Below are 20209 nucleotides of genomic sequence, written 5' to 3'. Positions count from 1 at the left end.
AGCATCATTTCCCCTCCTTCTGCAGATGAAGAAATTGAGCCCTGGAGAAACTGACCTGAGGTGTAAATACTTACGTAAAACAGTCACAGCGAAGATCACTGGCAACGGCTTCCAAATTTACATCTGCATCCAGGGGAGGTTTGGTGCCATTCTAAAGAAGAGAGAAATGTGACTTTGCCTTGGGGCTTGCATGCTTTCTTATTCATTCACTCATTTACTGGTAACAAGGACTGAACCCATGGGTATTCTACCCCCGAGCTCCTCTCAGCCCCGTTTTATCTTATTTTTACTTATTTACTTATTTTAATTTTGGTGCTGGGGTTGAACTCAGGGGCATTCTACCTCTGAGCTACACCCCTGGCCATATTTTAGTCTTTATTTTGAAACAGGGCCTCATTAAGTTGCTGACTTTGGTTGTGAACCTGCAGTCCTCCGGTCTCAGCCTCCCATGAATTGGGATTACAAGTGTGTATCTGTTTGTGTATATATGTATTTGCAGAGAACTATGGCTTGTACTACAACATCTGGCTCACAATTTTACTTAATTTTTCTTTGTTTTGAAACAGGACCTTGATAGCCTCCCAAATACTGGGATTACTGCATTGGAGTTCTACAGACTCACATATATATCCACATTACAGGCTCTTAATGAAGAGGACTGGGTGCTGATTCAGTAAACTGAGTCAGAACTGATAGATCAGACCAGTGTCATGAGTGACCAAATTTCAATTTTCAGAAATGTAGGAAGCAGACTCCAAACTTGGAAATAAAGGCAAAGATCTTATGTTCATCAAGTTTCAAAATTTTTTGTGTAGTAGCAACAAAACAAAATTCACCATGAGAAAAAAAAATCAACACACCAATCTTTCCACAAGTGAAAAAACACATTTCTATTCTCTGATTAAATATTGCAAGTACTTACACAGTGCTGGGTTTTAATGTAAGGCTGGGCCGAGTGTGTTGGCACACTTGTAACCCAGTACTTGGGAGGCTGAGACAAGAGGATCACAAGTTCACAGCCAGCCTCAGCTATTTAGTGAGACCTTGTTTCAAAATAAAGAATAAAATAGGGAGCCAGGTGTGGTAGCGCACACTTATAATCTCAGCATTCGGGAGCTGAGACCAGAGGATTGCGGTTCACGGACAGCCTCAGCTACTTAGTGAGGCCCTCTGCAACTCAGTAAGACCTGGTTTCAAAATAAAGAATAAAAAAAATAGGGCAGGGGGTGTAGTTCGGAATGCCCCTGGGTTCCATCCCCAGACCTGCAAAAAATAAATAAATTAATTAATTAAAATAAAAAAGAATAAAAAATAGGGCTTAGGGTGTAGCCTGGAGGTAGACAGTCCTTGTCCCTGAGTTCTATCCCCAGTAACACACACACACACACACACACACACACACACACACACACACACACACACAATGTTGGCTGGAGAGGGAGAAAAATATTGAACCCCAGCAGAATCCAGGAGAACTTTCTATTCACTGAAAGCCCAAGGCCTCTGGATCTAGTATGTTCTCTTTTAATCCTTTATCTAAAATGCACCCTTGAAGCCAAGTGTGGTGGTGAACGCTCGAAATCCCAGCACTTGGAAGGCGGAGACATGAAGATTACATTAGTTTGCAGCCAGCCTCAACTACTTAGTGAGGCCTCTGCAACTTAGTGAGACCTGTTTTAAAATAAAGAATAAAAAAAAAAAAAAAAAAAAAAACCAGCTAGGGATAAAGCTTGGAGATAGAACACCCCTGGGTTCAATCCCCGGTACAGCAAAATAAATAAATAAAATGCATCCCTGGGCAGACTGGCTCTCTCTCGAGGCTGCCCATGTTGTCCCTTGAACACGTATCCCCGCTTTTCCTGATAACATCTCTGTTTTTGACTAGTACATGCTGAAATTCTTCTTACCACGGAAGCCAAGGACTCTTCAGGGCCCTGAGGTGCGTTCCCATTTCAAACCTGGAATTCCTTAGGATTTTTCAAAGAACTGTATTCCCCTGAGAGGTTCAATCCCTAGTAATACACACACACACAAAACCCTATTCCACATACATACATACACAGCATTGGGCTGAGGGTATACCTTGGAGGTAGAATGCCTTTGGGTTCTACCAAAAACAGACACAAAAACAAAAACAAAAATGTACCCGACCTTGGTATTAATTCTCCCTCAGCTCATAAAAAGAGATATTTAGAGCCGGGTGTGGTAGCACATGCTTATAATCCCCAAGCTTGGGAGGTAGAGACAGGCGGATTACGCTGGTTCGAAGCCAGCCTCGTTGGCTTAAGAGACCCAGTTTCCAAATAAAATATATATAAATAGGTCTGGGAGTGTAGCCGAGGTAGAAGGGTTCCATCCCCGGACCACACACACACACACACACAAAAAAAAAAAAAAAAAAAAAAAAAACAGAGATATTAGAAATGATAGGAATTTGAAAAGTCTCAGAATTTCAACACTTAGCAAAGTGCCATGCATTCAACAGCAAATATTAAAAAATATTTCCGAGCTGGGTGTGGTGGTGCATGCTTGTAATCCCCGCAGTTGGGAGGCTGAGACAGGAGGATCGCACAAGTTCAAAGCCAGCCTCAGCTACTTAGTGAGGCTCTCAGCAACTTAGTGAGACCCTGTTTCTAAATAAAATATAAAATAGGTCTAGAAGTATAGCCCAGAAGTAGAAAGCCACTGGGTTCCACCACCAGTACAAAAAAAAAAAAAAAAAAATCCAATTAACTTACATGACAGAGGTAAACAATTTAAAACATGTGACAGCTGAGTGTGGTAGCACATACTTATAATCCCAGTACTTGAGAGGCTGAGAAAGGAAGATCCCAGGTTGGAGGACAGATTTGAAAATGTAATGTATTGACTCTCAGAAAACTAGTGAGACCCTGTTTCAAACTAAAAAATAAAGTAGGGCTGGGAGTGTGGCTCAGAGATAGAACTCCCCTGTGTTCAACTTTAGTACTAAATATGAATGAATGAATGAATGAATGAATGAATGAATGAATGAATGTATTGTGACACAAGCCAGGAGTGACAGCACATGCTTGTAATCCCAGTACTTGGAAAGCTGAGATGGGAGGATCTCAGGTTCACAGCCAGCCCCAGCAATTTAGTTGAAGTCCTCCACAACTCAGTGATACCTTGTTCCAAAATAAAATAAAATAGGCTGGAGGTATAGCTTGGAGGCTGAATGCCCGAGTTCCATCCTCAGTACCACAAAAATAAAAACAACAACAAACCCCATACCTTTACAACAGTCAAATGGTCAGTTCACGAGTGGTTTATTAATGGTTTTGCTTCACAACTAACAAATAGATTGTTGGTTTTTTTTTTTTTTTTTTTTTTTTGCGGTACTGGCATTCTACCTATGAGCTACACTCCCACCCACATTTTGTATTCTTTATTTTTATTTTATTTTATTTTAGCGATACTGGGGATAGAACCCAGGGGTATTTGATCTTTGAGCTACACCCCTACCCCTATTTTTTAGTCCTTTTTATGTTTGAAACAGGCTCTCATTGAGGCTGTCTGCGAACTGCAATCCTCCTGTCTCAGCCTCCCAAATACTGGGATTACAAGCCTGTGCCACCAGGCCCGGCTGTATTCTTTATTTTGAGACAGGGTCTGAGTTGTAGAAGACCTTACTAAGTAGCTGAGGCTGTCCGCGAACCCAGATCCTCCTGACTCAGCCTCCCAAATGCTGGGATTTACAGGCATGCACCACCATGTCCAGCAGGATATATTAATTATGAAGTAACTATTTTCAGAAGCATACATACAAGCAGATACACATACCATTAAGCTTACATTTGTGTGAAACATCAGCCCTGAAGGGTTTGCTCAGTGTGGGATGCTGTCACAATGCCAGGCATGAGGTTTGGAGCTGCCCCTTCTGCAATCACTGGTCACTCCGCCCACACTCATAACTGCCTGGGGCCCCTAGCGGGGCCTGTTGAAAATCTGCAGTGGTGCAAGCCCGTAATCCCCAGTACCTGGAGGCTGAGGTGGGAGGATCAGAGATTCAATGACAGCCTCAACAACTGAGCAAGACCCTATTTCAAAAGAAAAAATAATAAGGGTTGGAAATATGGCTCAGAGGCATTCTACCTCTACCAAAAACAAAACAAAAACTCCCAGCAAAGTCAATACCATATAGGTATATTCAGAGTTGGCATAAACCAACATAAAGAGTAGAACTGAACAGGATAGCTGCAAAACTCAAGTATTCTCTGGATGATTTTGATGAGCCTACGTCTATGTACTTTATAGCTCCAAATGTTTCTGTTCCACTTCAAATACTATCTGATGATAATTCTCCCAAAGCAAAAAAATATAATGGAATAGAAATTATGAATATATTTCTGATGTATTAGTTGAATATTTAACTCCAATTATCCCTCAATTAGTTTGCCTTTATTTAAAGCAAATGAAAATGAAAATGGACAGTGTCTTCAAAAATCCAAATACAGGCTAAACATATATTGAAAGTTACAATAGACAAAGTAATTGGCTACCCTAAATTACTGTTTGTTGTAACTATAGTTAACCATAAAGCTATACAAAAATATACCATTTTCTTTACTCACCTTTGTGATAGTTTTTAAGATTGCAAGGCGGTCTGCTGGTGGTGGCAAACCTACAAAAAGAGTCTTGTCCAAACGGCCTGGCCGCAGAATGGCAGGGTCAATGATATCTAAAGAAGGGAGGGAAAGTTCTTAAAGAAATGAAACAGAATAGTTTTGTAAAAAATTTAATTAGCCAGGCGTGGTGGTGCACACTGGTAATCCCAACATTTGGGAGGTTGAGGTAGGAGGACTGCAGTTTGCGGACAGCTTTAGCTACTTACTGAGGCCCATTGCAACTCAGTGAGACCCTTTTTCAAAATAAAGAACAAAGGCCGGGTGTGGTGGTGCATGCCTGTAATCCCTGAGCTTGGGAGGCTGAGACAGGAGGATCACAGATTCAAAGCCAGCCTCAGCTACTTAGTGAGACCCTGTTTCAAAATAAAATATAAAATAGGTCTGGGAGTATAGCCCGGAGGTAGAATGTAATCCCAGCATTCGGGTGGTGGAGACTGGAGGATTGTGGTTCATGGACAGCCTCAGCTACTTAGGCCCTTTGCAACTCAGTGAGACCCTGTTTCAAAAAACTAAAAAGACCTATTTTTTAAATATATTTATTTGTAAACAGGGTCTGTTAAGCCAGCGCTACTGGCTTCAAACCTGCGCGATCCTCTTGTCTCCGCCTCCCAAGCACGGGGCTTACAAGCCTGCGCCACCATGCCCGGCATCTGGGAGTGTAGCCCGGAGGCAGAAGGGTTTCCAGGAACCCCAGTACCACCAAAAAAAAAAAAAAAAAAAAACCTAAAAAGACTAAAAAATAGGACTGGTGGTGTAGTTCAGAGGTAGCATGCCCCTGGGTTCCATCACTGGTAATGAAAAGAAAAAAAAAAATTGGGCAGTTAGGGCTGGGGGTGTCACTCAGAGGTAGAATGTCCCTGGGTTGAATCCCCTGTACCACACACAAAAATAGTAAAGACAATATTGTTTACAATAAACATGAAAAATGGTAAGCACTACTAAAAACACAATAGGCAATTACAGGAGGCCAGACTTTCTTCTTGAAATATGTTAGAAAATATCTACGTCTATTTAGGAAAAGTAGAATGTGAGTCTGTCCAAATTTTAATTTTAATTTTTTAATTTTTGGACAGGGTCTTGATAATTTGCTGAGGCTGGCCTCCAACCTGCAATCTTCCTGTCTCTGTCTCCCAAGTACTGGGATTATAGTCATGCGCCACCATACATGGCAACTCTTGTCTAAATTTAAGGGACTCTCAAGATTTCTTCTAGGATGATTCTGATCTTTTAACCTAATGACTTTTTCCACTATTATTAACAAAACTACTCATGACTGTGATAATAATTAATAATAAAACCTGCTATCTACCATCACTGTGGCTGATAAATTACCAACATCACTTAACCTTTGTGACAATCCTGCCAATTAGATATTATCATTATCATGAAGATTAAGTAATACATGCCCAGGGCTACAGGAGTATAATAAAGAATACTTCTGGTCGGGTGTATTCATTTCGAGTCACCCCCCCCCATGCCATGTTGGCATGGGGCTGTATTTCTATTTTCTGTATTTCTATCTTTCTAATAAACTTCTTTAAATCTTAAAAAAGAAAAAAACAAAAGAATACTTCTGGTCTTTGCCACTAGTTCCTGGCACAGAGCTTCAAAAAATTCTTGAAATTTTCTGAAAGAAATGTCTCTATTGTGCTAATGAGATGACTCATGATGGATTCCTAGATAATCTAGCTTCAAAATGAAGACTGGTCACATATGTGATTAAAGGCCAATAAGTTAATAAAAAAAATTCTGGATGCCAAAGCTTGATGAAATTTCCTACTAGGTGAACACACTGATGTGCTGGGAGGGTAGTGGGCTCCAACTGCACAGTGGAAGACAAGGAAATTCTTTGTTCCTCCTACATCCAACCCTATGTGTATCCTTCCTAATAAAACTCTATTAGTAAAGCGCTTTCCTCAAGTCTGTGAATTACTCAAGCAAACTACTGAGACAGAGATGTCTTGGAAATCCCCCAGTGTGAAGCAGGTTTTTCAAGTGCAGATGTCCTAAGATCACCACCTGTGGAGTGTGGAGTGTATGTGATACTCTGGAGAACTGGCTCATTAACTAGTGAGCTCTGACATCATTCATTTCATCTCAGAACTGCATTTTAGTTTATTTATTTGCCATACCAACTTTCAGTTTTTCAATATAAAATAAAATGGTAGATAATTCATGGTGGTTTGGTTTTTCATGGTCACTTACAAGGAAAAATTATACCAGATTGACAACTGAAAAAAATCTTTTTTTTTTTTTGTGGTGGTATTGGGAATTGAACCCAGGGACATTTTACTTCTGAGCTACATCACCAGCCATATCTTTTAATCTTTATTTTGAAACAGAGTCTCACTAAGTTGCAGAGGGCCTCAGGAAGTAGCTGAGGCTACCTAAGAACCTGTGATCCTCCTGTCTCAGCCTCCAAGTACTGGGATTATAAGTGTACACCACCACATTGGGCCTGACAAAATCATTTAAGCAACTTAAAGTACTTTATTATTGCTAGCAGACACAGTTACCACAAATATAGCAGGAACATAGTGGCTCAGAAGACAAAGTATTAAATATTATGAAGAGAATTTAGGATCCAAAATAAAGCTATCTGACGTCCTTTTCTAAATTCCTGACAAAATGATTAACCTTGGATACAATTTTAAATAATAGTTAAAAAAGGTACAGAAATATGGCCCCAATATAAAAATCTTAAAAAAAATCTACCTTCAACTTCAGATACAGTGAGACTCTGGTTCTTGTTTCTTATAAGCTTGAGAGAAACAGTGGACACTAATTCTGAGAATATATCCAGGGCCAAAAATATGTGTAGCAACTGTTCTCTAAAAATAACACAACTAGCCGGGCGTGGTGGCGCACGCTTGTAATCCCCGCGGCTTGGGAGGCAGAGACAGGAGGATCGCGCAGGTTCGAAGCCAGCCGCGCGCGCTGGCTTAGGAGACCCTGTTTCCAAATTAAAAAAAAAAAAAAAATGTAAAAATAGGTCTGGGAGTGTAGCCCAGAGGTAGAAGGGCTTCCAGGAACCCCAGTACCACCAAAAAAAAAATAAATAAATAAAAATAAAAATAAAAATAACACAACTAGCAAGGTGACACATGCTTGTAAACCCAGTACTTGGGAAGCTGAGAAAGGAGGATCACAGGTTCACAGTCCACCTCAGCTACTTAGTGAGACCCTGTTTCAAAATAAAAAGTAGGGTTGGGGTGTAGCTCAGAGGTAGAATCCCGAGATCAATACCCAGTACTTCAAAAAAAAAAGAAAGAAAAAAGGAAAAGATATCTGGTATGGTGGCACACACTTATAAACCCAGTTCTTGGGAGGTTGAGACAGGAGGATCACAGGTTCACGGTCAGCCTCAGTAACTTAGTGAGGCCCTCCACAACTTAGTGAGACCCTGCTTCAAATTAAAAAATGGCCATGCATGGTGGCATACGCTTGTAATCCCGGCATTTGGGAGGCTGACACAGGAGGATCGTGGTTCGAGGACAGCCTCAGCTACTTAAGTGAGGCCCTTTGAGACTCAGTGAGACCTTGTTGCAAAATAAATTATAACTTGGAGGTAGAATGCCCCTGAATTTCCTGAATTTCATCCCCAGCACCACAAAAAATAAAAAGATAAAAAATAGGGCTGAAGGGCTGGGCAGCTGGGTGTGGTGCTGCACGCTTGTGATCCCAGTATTTGGGAGGCTGAGACAGGAGGATTGCAGTTTGTGGACAGCCTCTTTGCAAGTAAGTGAGACCTTTTTCAAAATAAAGAATAAAAAATAGGGTTGGGGGTGTAGTTGAGAGGTACAATGCCCCTGAGTTCCATCCCAAGTACCACATTAAAAAAAAAAAAAAAAGAAAGAAAAAGAAAAAATAGGGCTGGGGTTATCCCTCGGAGGTAGAATGCCCTGGGTGTTCAACCCCTCAGTTCTGCAATAAATAAAATAAAGTAAAAACAGACACATTTTTTTTTTTTTTTTGGTGGTACTGGGGTTCCTGGAAGCCCTTCTACCTCGGGGCTACACTCCCAGACCTATTTTTACATTTTCATTTTGGAAACAGGGTCTCCTAAGCCTGCGCGCGGCTGGCTTCAAACCTGCGCGCGGCTGGCTTCGAACCTGCGCGATCCTCCTGAAACAGACACATTTTTGAGTATCAACACACAGAAGCAATTTCATAGCCCTGCATGGTGGCGCATGCTTATACTCCCACTACTTGGGGAAGCTAACACAGGAAGATCATAGATTGCGGCCAGCCTCAGCTACTTAGTGAGACCCCATTTTAAAATAAAGAATAAAAAATAGGGCTGCTCCTGTGTTCAATCTCCAGTACTGCAAAAATAAAGATAAAGAAATCTCATGGTATTCAGGTAATAATAGCGATAATATATGCTTTTTACCAAAGCTTGCACAAAAACATTTTAAGGCTTTATTGTAAATTAAGAACAAAAAGGGATTGCCCAAGTTTTTTTGTTTTTTGTTTTTTGTTTTTTTTGGTGGTACTGGAGTCGTGGAACCCAGAGGCTTTCTACCTCCGGGCTATATTCCCAGACCCATTTTATATTTTATTTGGAAACAGGGTCTCATTTAAGTTGCTGAGAGCCTCACTAAGTAGCTGAGGCTGGCTTTGAACCTGCGTGATTCTCCTGTCTCAGCCTCCCAAGCGTGGGGATTACAAGCGTGCGCCACCACGCCCGGCGGGATTGCCCAAATTTAAATCCTCCATTACTAGGATGAATAGATATTATACTGCTTACAAATGATACAGGTTTTTAGATCTGTCTATGTGATATTCTTCTTTCTTACCTGGCCTGTTAGTGGCTGCCATAATGAAAACCTGTTGGCGTGTTTCTAGACCATCCATCTCTGTAAGTAGCTGATTCACTACCCGGACGCTTGCACCCGTCTAAAAAGAAAAACACTAGTTCCATCAGCCTTCAACAAAGGAGAGGGGAAAAAAAAAAACACAAACTTTTCTTTTCCATACATAATAATAAATTTGTTAACTTGAATTGCCTTTTTTCAAAGGAGATAACAATGTCTGGGCACAGTGAGATGTGCCCATTTTCCCACGTACTTGGGAGACTGAGGCAGGAGCATCACTTCAGCCCAGGATTTAGAGCTAGCTTGAGCAAAACAATGAGACCCTGTTTCTTTTTCTTTCCTCTTTCTTTTCTGTTTCTTTTGGTACTGGGTATTGAACTCAAGGGGAATTCTACCTCTGAGCTACACCCCCAGCCCTATTTTATTCTGAAAAGGATCTCAGTAGCTGGGTATAGTCATGCATGTTTATAACCCAAGTCCTTGGGAGGCTGAGACAGGATGACCACATGTTCGCAGCCAGCCTCGACAACTTAGTGAGACCCTGTCTCCAAATAAAAAATAAACCGGGCATGGTGGCGCACGCTTGTAATCCCAGCATTTGGGAGGCTGAGACAGGAGGATCACAGTTTGCGGATAGCCTACTTATGAGGTACTTTGCAACTCAGTGAGACCTTGTTTCCAAATAAGAAATTAAAAAAAGGGTTGGGGGTATACCTCAGAGGTACAATAACCCTGAGTTCCATCCTCAGTACTGAAAAAAAAAAAAAAAAAAAAAAAACCCAGAAAGAAAGAGAGAAAAAAATCTTTATTTATTTTTTATTATTATTATTTTTTTGGTGGTAATGGGGTTCCTGGAAGCCCTTCTACCTCCGGCTACACTCCCACGGGCTACAACTCCCAGACCTATTTTTATACTTTTTTATTTGGAAACAGGGTCTATTAAGCCAGTGGGGCTGGCTTCAAACCTGCGCGATCCTCCTGTCTCCGCCTTCCAAGCACGGGGATTACAAGCGTGCGCCACCGTGCCCGGCAGAAAAAAATCTTTAAACCACCAGTCTGTGATACTTACCTCTCGGTCTGATCTTCGAGGACATAAAGCATCCACTTCATCAAAGAATATCACACAAGGTGCTGAGTTCTTGGCTCGCTGGAAGACCTGTCGTACGGCACGTTCACTCTCACCAACATACTAAACATACACAGAAAAGAAATAAAACGCAGATAGTTCAACCTGGGGACTTCGGCCAAATTAATAAAACTAGTTTTTTTTTGTGTGTGGTACTAGATACTGAACCCTAAGGCATTCATTCTACCTTCAAGCAACGTCCCTGGCCTAATTTCTTATTTGGAAACAGGGTCTCACTAGGTTGATTAGACTCACTACTTGCGGAGGCTATCACTGGGCCTGCAATCCTCCTCTCTCCGCCTCCCAAGAACTGGGATTACAGGTGTACACCACCATGTTTATTGTTTTTGTATTTGCGGTACTGGGTATTGAACCCAGGTGACTTCTACCTCCGAGCTACACCCCAGCCCCATTTTTTATTCTTTTGAAACAAGGTCTCATTAAGTTGCAGAGGGCCTCATTAAGTACCTGAGGTTGGTGGCGAACCTGCGATCCTCCTGTCTCAGCCTTTCAAGCAGTGAACTCACAAGTGCGCCAACCCGCCCATCCAACTTTAAATGACTTTTGTTTAGTGTTTAGTACTAGGGATTTAACCCAGCAGCACTCTACCTCCAAACTATACCCCCAGCAATGTTTTTTTATTCTTTAGTTTGAAACAGGGTCTCACTAAGTTGCAGAGGGCCTCATTATGTATCTGAGGCTATCTGCAAACCTGCAATCCTCCTGTCTCAGCCTCCCAAGTACTGGGATTATAAGCATCTGCCATCATGCCAGGCTTAAATAACATTTAGATGCCAGGAGTCCAACAAGTATTAAACTAAACCATATGCAATTGTTGATATTAAACTACTATTGACCTATAAGAATAGTCAACTGCATATGGTTCAATTTAATAGAAGTAGTTCCTATTTAAACTTATTTTAATTAATTCCTTATTGATAAAATAAAACCTAAGTAGAATACAAGCACCTTTTCAAGCTCAAAAAAAATCCTCTGCATTCTATTGGTTTGGTTTGCGGTCCTGGGGATTAAACCCAGGGCACTATAACATTGAGCTCAAAGCCCTGAGTTCCATCATCAATACCTCAAACAAAATAAAACAAAACAAACAAACAAAAACAAACCAGACACAAGTGTGGTAGCGCACATTTGTAATCCCAGCATTTGAGAGGCTGAGACAGGAGGATCGCAGTTCACGGCCTGCCTCAGCTACTTAGTGAGGCTCTTTAGAACTCAGTGAGACCCTGTTTCAAAATAAAAAAAATAGGGCGGGGAATGTGTGTGGTTTTGAGGTAGAATACCCCTGGGTTCCATCCCCAGTACTGAAAAATTAAAAAAAAAATAAAGGATCACAATTTCAAGTAGTGAGACTCTCAAACTAACTAGACCGTTTCAAAGTAAAAACAAAATAGGGCTGGGGGTATAGATCAGAGATAGAATTCCCCTAGGTTACATGCCCAATAACACACACACACACACACACACACACACACACACACACACTCCATATAAGACAATCATTTATTTCTTTCCTTACATATTTTACATAGGGATGAACAAGAAACAAAAAAAAAAATAAAGCAGAGCACAGTGGCACATGCCTGTAATTCCAGTACTTAAGAAGCAGAGGAGGCCTGCAAATTCATGATCTATCTCAGCAACATAGTGAGACCCTGCTTCAAAGTAAAAAGAGGTGAGCTGGGCGTGGTGGTGCAGGCTTTTAATTTCAGTACTTGGGAAGCTGAGACAGGAGGATCACAGGTTGGTGGCCACCTCAACAACTTAGCAAGATCCTGTTTCAAAATGAACAATAAAAAACAAGGCTTGGAGGTAAAATGCCCCTGAGTTTAATCCCCAGTACTGAAAATAAAATAAAAATAAAAATATAAAAGGTCATAGCTCAGGGCATACCCAGGGCTCAATTCCCGGGACCACTAAACAAATGCATACATAAATACATAAAAATTCAAAGTCTTTGAGCTACAAACTGTTTAAGTACAGAAAAAGAGTATTTTAGTGACTTCTTCTTTCCTCTAAAGTATTTTTTATTTATTAGTAGTTACTAATTTGAGAGATGAAGCAGGACAGGGGAACAGAGATCAGGAGTTAGACAACCTGGGTTCAAATCTTAACTCTATTATAGCACTTCTAGCCTGTCAGGTTCCTATCTGTGTAGTAGAGGGAAAAATAATTCATCCCTTACCGGGCTGTTGAAGGATAATCTATGTAAAGTGTTTAACAAACACTTGGCACAAAGTAAATATATTACAAACTTAACAAAGCTGGGTGTAGTGGCACAGACTTGTAATCCCAGCATTTGAGAAGCTGAGACAGGAGAATCATGGTTAGCACTAGCCTTGGCTACTTAGTGAGGTCTTTTGAAACTCAGTATGACCCTGTTTCAAAATAAAAAATAAAAAAAATTGGGCTGGGAGTGTAGCTTGGAGGTACAATGCCCCAAGTTCCTTTCCCAGTACAGCAAAAATTTTAAAATAAATCTAAAACAAATCTTAACAATTTAAACAAATTATTTCCAATGGCAGGCATGAAAACTCGGGTTCAGAGGTTATCAGAGGTTAACAGATTTAATCAAAAAAGCATTTATACCTGGGTATGGTGGCACATGCTGGTAATCCCAGGACTTGGGAGGCTGAGATAGGAGAATCACAGGTTCATGATGAGCCTCAGCTACGTAGCAAGGCCCTCTACAACTCAGTGAGACCTTTTCAAAATAAAGAATAAAAGAGAAAAATTATCTAATGTACATTCACAAACACATCAAAGTCAATCACTAAGTCAAACATGGAAAGAGGAGGAGAAGGGAGGGGGTTGAAATGGGGAAGGGTTAAATGAGTGATGTATGCCTCTACCATCTTGTATCCCATTAAGATGTATGACTATGCCGGGTGTGGTGGCGTACACTTGTAATCCCAGCGCTTGGGAGGCTGAGACAGGAGGATCGCACAGGTTCGAAGCCAGCCTCAGCTACTTAGTGAGGCTCTTAGTAACTTAGTGAGACCCTGTTTCCAAAAAAGGATAAAATAGGTCTGAGAGTATAGCCCAGAAGTAGAGAAGCCCCTGGGTTCCATCCCCAATGCCACCAAAATAAATAAACAAATAAATAAATAAAAATAAAGCTGGGCATGGTGGTGTATGCTTATAAATCCAGCATTTGGGAGGCTGAGATAGAATAGCAATCATGGCCAGCCTCAGCTACTTAGTGAGGCCCTCTGCAACTCAGTAAGATGGTTTCAAAATAAAGAAAAAAAAAACAGGGCTGGGGGTGTAGCTCAGAGGTAGAATGCCCCTGGGCTTCAGTCCCCAGTACTACAAAAAAAAAAAAAAAAAAAAAAAAAAGCATCTATTTCCAATAGGAATGCAGAAAGGCTCAGCCTCCTCATTCCTAACAGCAACTTTACCAACTTGTGAAAACTTCAAATATCTGAGAGCATTGTATACTATAATTTTAATTATCACTATTTTTTCTAATTTAAATGGCTAATGCCACAACAACTTACCATATTTAGTAACTCAGGGCCCTTGACAGATATAAAATTTAGTCCAGACTCATTTGCCACAGCCTAGCAAGATGAAACAGAAATATACAAATAAGACAAATGCACTGTCATCCAAGCGCCTGGATTTTACTTCTTGTCTGGTTTTTATCTTCAAGTACAAACTGAAATAATTTATCTTGGCTCATGAGCCCACATCATGGGCCATGAAAGCTTCTCCTTAGCAAACCATCGTTTTTTCTCTGGTTCTCAAACTCACCAACACAAGTCATCTTACACCCACACAAGCTGTAAGTGCTTTCCCTTCCATTTCAAAATCCATTTTCCTTCTTACCATGCCTCTTCATGCTAGTAAAGTGTCACCATTTCTTAAACACTACAATCTAAAGTAGCACTCTAGCATTTGGGAGGCTGAGACAGGAGGATCACGGTTTGCAAACAGCCTCAGCTACTATTTAGTGAGACTCCTTGGAACTCAGTGAGACCCTGTTTCAAATATAAAAGATAAAAATTAGGGCTGGGGGTGTAGCTCAGAGGTAGAATACCCATGGGTTCCATCCCCAGCACCACAAAAATAAATAAATAAGTAAATAAGTAAATAAGTAAATAAATAAATAAATAAATAAATGTTTGGTGAAAGAATGACACATATACACATTTTCTCATGCAAAAACTATGCAGTATGTAGATTATCCATATCTCTCAATCTTCTTTCTGCTGCCAGTTTTATAACTTTTCTTTTCTTTTTTTTTTTTTTTTGTGGTACTGGGGCTGAAACCCAGGGGCATTCAACCTCTGAGCTACACCCCCTGCCCTGTTTTTTATTCTTCAGTTTTGAAACAGGGTCTCACTAAGTTAGAGTGCCTCACTAAGTAGCTGACGCTGTCCACGAACCACGATCCTCAAGTCTCAGCCTCCCAAATGCTGGGATTACAAACATGTGCCACCATGCCTGGCTCCCCACCCTATTTTTTATTCTTTATTTTGAAACCGGGTCTCACTGAGTTGCAAAGGGCCTCACTAAGTAACTGAGGCTGTCTGTGAACTGTGATCCTCCTGTCTCAGACCTCTCAAATGCTGAGATTATAAGTGTGCACCACCACACCCATCTACTTTCTTAAGGAGAGACAGGATAAACACCTAGAAATTCATCCACATTAGGTTTTCAGCATCTACATGCCAGATAACTAGGAATTATCCCCCTGAAACCCTAAACAGCTCAGAAATTGGTGGAAACTTTGTCTTCTAGAAGAAAATATTGAAAAAAATTAATATATATCTATATATCTATGTATCTATATCTATCTATCTATATATATATATATATTTGGTGGTACTGGGGTTCCTGGAAACTCTTCTACCTCCAGTATGCACTTTTTTTTTTTTCTTTTTGGAAACAGGGTCTCTTAAGCCAGCAAGGCTGGCTTCAAACCTGCGTGATCCTCCTATCTCCGCCTCCCAAGTACAGGGATTACAAGTGTGCGCCACCAGGCCTGGCGAAAAAATTTAATTTTTCCACTATGACTGGTGGATATCATCATGAACTTTGTACTGTGTCAGCAGTTTTTTTGCTTCTATACTATGTGCTTACCGACAACTAAAGGTTCACTATTCTCTTTCAGTTTCCTTTTAATCTAACAATTTACAGGGTGTTGGCTCCAGTAATCACATGCCCTTTCTTTATGCCATTTACTCAGTATATGCTGGCACTGAGAAAAAAAAATATTTTATTGCTATAACTAAACAAAACAAGCCAGGCGTGGTGGCGCACGCTTGTAATCCCCACGCTTGGGAGGCAGAGACAGGAGAATCGTGAAGGTTTGAAGCCAGCCACACTGGCTTAAGAGATCCTGTTTCCAAATAAAAAAGTATAAAAACAGGTCTGAGAATGTAGCCTGGAGGTAGAAGGGTTTCCAGGAACCCCAGTACCACCAAATTAATTAATTAATTAATTAAATAAAATTAAAAATCAGCCAAAAATCTAATTTTATACAACATGATATAGCTCAGCAGGTAATGATTTACAGATGGTCCCATGATTTTACATTAGGTAATATTTTGCCTGCCTCTACCATTTGAGTACACACAGTATGTTATCTAAGCCCATGGATCCAAGGAAGCTCATCCATGAAGTCCAATGTATTGGTTCCTGTTCCAACCAGAAATCTGACTAAACAGAGTGGTTCCAAACTGTTGGCAACTTAGTGTGGGAAAGAAAAGAGAAAACTGGAGTTTCTAGTTCCCTTTATCTGCAGATCTCCAATTATTCAAATCATCTCCTTTAAGCTGGGCGTGGTGGTGCACGCTTGTAATTTGTAATCCCAGCATTCTGGAGGCGGTTCGCAGACAGCCTCAACTACTTAGTGAGGCCCTCTGCAACTCAGTGAGACCTGGTTTCAAAATAAAGAAAAATAGTGCAGGGGGTGTATCTCGGAGGTCGAATGCCCCCAGGTTCCATCCCCAGACCCGCAAAAAAAAAAAAAAAAAAAAAACATCTCCTTTTTGCTATAAACAAGACTAAAGACAGATGTACTAATTTATGTACATACATACATGTGTATGTATATATGTATGTATGAATAATGAATTGAGCCCAGGGGCATTATACTTCTGAGCTATACCCTACCCCTTTCCTTCCTTCCTTCCTTCTTTTTTTTGTGGTGCTGGGGATTGAACCTGGGGCATTCTACCTCCAAGCTACAAGCCCATCCCAATTTTTTATTCTTTATTTTGAAACAAGGCCTCACTAAGTGCAGAGAGATCCATAGCCAAGGCTGGCCACAACCAGTAATCTTCCTGTCTCAGTCTCCGGAGTACTAGGATTACAAGTGTGCGCCACCACACCTGGCTCTATTTTACTTTCTATTTTGAAACGGGATCTTGCTACGTTGCTGAGGCTGGCCTCAGATCTGCAACTCTCTGTAGCAGCCTCCTAAATACTGGGATTACAAGAGTGTACCATCACACCCAGCTCAGACGTAGCTAATTTAAATATTAAGCCGGGCATGGTGGCAAAAGCTTGTAAACCCAGCATTTGGGAGACTGAGACAGGAGGATTATGGTTCACGAACAGCCTCAGGTAGTACTTAGTGAGGCCCTCTGCAACTCAGTGAAACCCTGTTTCAAAATAAAAAATAGTCGGGCGTGGTGGTGCACGCTTGTAATCCCCGCGCTTGGGAGGCTGAGACAGGAGGATTGCACGGGTTCGAAGCCAGCCTCAGCTACTTAAGTGAGGCTCTCAGCAACTTAGTGAGACCCTGTTTCCAAATAAAATATAACAAAGGCTTGGGAGTATAGCCCGGAGGTAGAAAGCCTCTGGGTTCCACCCCTAGTACCACCAAAAACCAAAAAATAAAATAAAAAATAATAAAAAATAAAACATAGGGCTGGGGAGTGTAGCTCAGGGGTAGAATGCCCCTGGGGTCCCATCCCCAGTACCAACAAATAAATAAATAAACAAAAACAAAAATTAAATGGGAGGCTGAGACAGGAGAATTGCGGTTTGAGGACAGCCTCAGCTACTACTTAGTAAGGCCCTTTGTAACTCAGTAAGACCCTGTTTCAAAATAAAGAATAAAGCTGGGCGTGGTGGCGCATGCTTGTAATCCCAGCATTCGGGAGGCTGAGACCGGAGGATCACAGTTCACCGACATCCTCAACTGCTTAGTGAGGCCCTTTGCAACTCAGTGAGACCCAGTTTCAAAATAAAGAATAAAAAATAGGGCAGGGGGTATAGCTTGGAGGTCAAATGCCCTGGGTTCCATCCCCAGACCCGGAAAAAAAAAATAATAATAATAATAATAAGCTGGGCGTGGTGGTGCACACTTATAATGTCCACGCTTGGAAGGCGAAGACAGGAGGATCGCGCAGGTTCAAAGCCAGCTTTGCTGGCTTAAGAGACCCGGTTTCCAAATAAAAAATTATAAAATAGGTCTGCGAGTGTAGCCCATAGGTAGAAAGGTTTCCAGGAACCCCGGCACCACCAAAATAAATAAATAAATAAAGAATAAAGAATAAAAAATAGGGCTGGGGGTATAGCCTGGAGGTAGAATGCCCCTGGGTTCCATGCCCAGTACCGCAAAACACACAAACAAATATACATTAAGCTGAACACAGTGGTTCATGCCTGTAGTTGAACACAGTGGTTCAATCCCAGTAGTTGGTATACTAAAACAGGAGGATTACAGTTGCAAGATCAGCATGTGGTAATTTAGTAAGACCTTGCTTCAAAAATAAAAAGTAAAAAGGGCTGGGGGTGTAGCTCAGTGATAGAATACCCTTGGGTTCAATCCCCAGTACCACAAAAAATAAATAATTTAAAAAGTGGAAGCCAGGCATGGAGGTGCACACTTGTAATCCCAGCATTCAGGAGGCTAAGACAGGAGGATCGTGGTTCACAGACAGCCTCAGCTACTTAGGCCCTTTGCACTCGGTGAGATCTTATTTCAAAATAATGATTACAAATAGGGCTGGGGGCCGGGCATGGTGGCGCATGCTTGTAATCCCAGCATTCAGGAGGCTGAGACCTGGAGGATCGCAGTTCGCAGACAGCCTCAGCTACTTATTGAGGCCCTTTGCAACTCAGTGAGACCCGGTTTCAAAATAAAGAATAAAAAAAAATAGGGCAGGGGGTGTAGCTCAGAGGTAGAATGCCCCTGGGTTCCATCCCCCGACCTGAAAAAAAAAGAAAAATTAAGGAAAAAAAAAGAATAGGGCTGGGGGTATAGCTCAATGGGTTCCATTCCCAGTACATAACACACACACACACACACACACACGGGAAAACTTCTTGAAGCTGTCAGTTTCCTGTGGTACAGGGGATTGAAGCTAGGAACATTCTACCTCTGAGCTACAACACCTCAGCCCTTTCTATTATTTGTTTGGAAAGAGTATTACCCTAGGTTGCTTGGAAAGAGTATTACCCTAGGTTGCTGAGTCTTTCTATTTTGCTGAGATTGTCCTGGAACCTGTCATCCTCCTGTCTCACACTCCAAAGTACTGGGATTATAGGCATCACCAGCATGCCTAGATGATAAAATGAATTTCTTTTTTTTTTTTGGGGGGGGGTCTGGGGATGGAACCCAGAGGCATTTGACCTCCAAGCTATACCCGCTGCCCTATTTTTTATTCTTTATTTTGAAACAGGGTCTCACTAGGGTGAAAAGGGCCTCACTAAGTAGCTGAGGCTGTCAGCAAACCGTGATCCTACAGCGCCACCACAGCCGGCTGATAAAATGAATTTCTAAAGGAAATTATACAAAAGACTTATCTCACTGTAACATTAAAAGTTAAATTCATAGTACCCTGAGAGTAATAAATAAAATACATGTAGCTGAACTTACACCCTACCTTTGCAAGCAGAGTCTTCCCACAGCCAGGAGGACCAGCAAGGAGGACTCCAGCTGGAGTCACCAATCCAAGAGCTTTAAACTGGTCTGGGTTACGTACGGGAGCCTGGGTAGAATAGTAACATCAGTGACCTATTACATGCATCCATGTCCTGTTGTACGTTCAAATTTATTTCCAGAACACATTCTCAACACTAAAGCCCAAAGAAATAGATAGTGCCTGGCTTATTTCAGTCCGAAGCATGAGGTATAGGACAATAAACAGTAAAGTTTCTGCTCTTGAGGAATGTATACCTAAGTAATAAGAACATTTTAGACGTAAAGATACAATATTTTGCACAGCACAGTGGCACATACCTGTAATCCCAGCTATTTCAGAGGCTGAGGCAGGAGGCCAAAAGTTCAAGGTCACCAGGGGCAATTTAGCAAGACTATCTCAAAATAAAAAAGGGCTGGAGAGCCAGGTATGGTGATGCATGCACGTAATGCCAGTACTTGGGAGGCTGAGACAGGAAGACCAGAGGTTAATGGCCATCCTCAGCAACTTAGTGAGGCCCTGTTTCGAAATAAAACATAAAATAGGGCTAGGGGGTGTAGCCTGGTGGTAGAATGCCCCTGAGTTTAATCATCTGTACTACACACACACACACACACACACACACACACACACACACACACACAAATGAGTTAGGGGTGTAGTTTGGTGGTAGAGCACCTGCCTAGCAATGTGCAAGGCACTAGGTTCAATACCCAGACC

The 20209-nt window shown here is 41.4% G+C and overlaps 1 protein-coding gene across 1 annotated transcript in view; it reads right to left on the bottom strand.

The window, feature by feature from the left end:
- Positions 1-20209, bottom strand: part of NVL (nuclear VCP like) — a gene marked incomplete at its 3' end in the record, with an annotated part of 72819 nt that overhangs the window by 13747 nt on the left and 38863 nt on the right. Inside the window, exons 11-16 of the mRNA XM_080698563.1 lie at positions 19454-19558; positions 14108-14170; positions 10533-10652; positions 9446-9545; positions 4593-4699; positions 75-151 (exon numbers count right to left, since the gene is read on the bottom strand). Of these exons, the coding sequence (XP_080554689.1) occupies positions 75-151; positions 4593-4699; positions 9446-9545; positions 10533-10652; positions 14108-14170; positions 19454-19558 (572 nt within the window). The remainder of the gene's footprint in view (positions 1-74; positions 152-4592; positions 4700-9445; positions 9546-10532; positions 10653-14107; positions 14171-19453; positions 19559-20209) is intronic.

The sequence above is a fragment of the Muscardinus avellanarius genome (assembly GCF_963383645.1).
Source record: "Muscardinus avellanarius genome assembly, chromosome: 7".
Classification (NCBI taxonomy): domain Eukaryota; kingdom Metazoa; phylum Chordata; class Mammalia; order Rodentia; family Gliridae; genus Muscardinus; species Muscardinus avellanarius.
The sequence above is the reverse complement of the archived record's forward strand: the minus strand, read 5'-3'. Positions and strand labels throughout refer to the sequence as shown.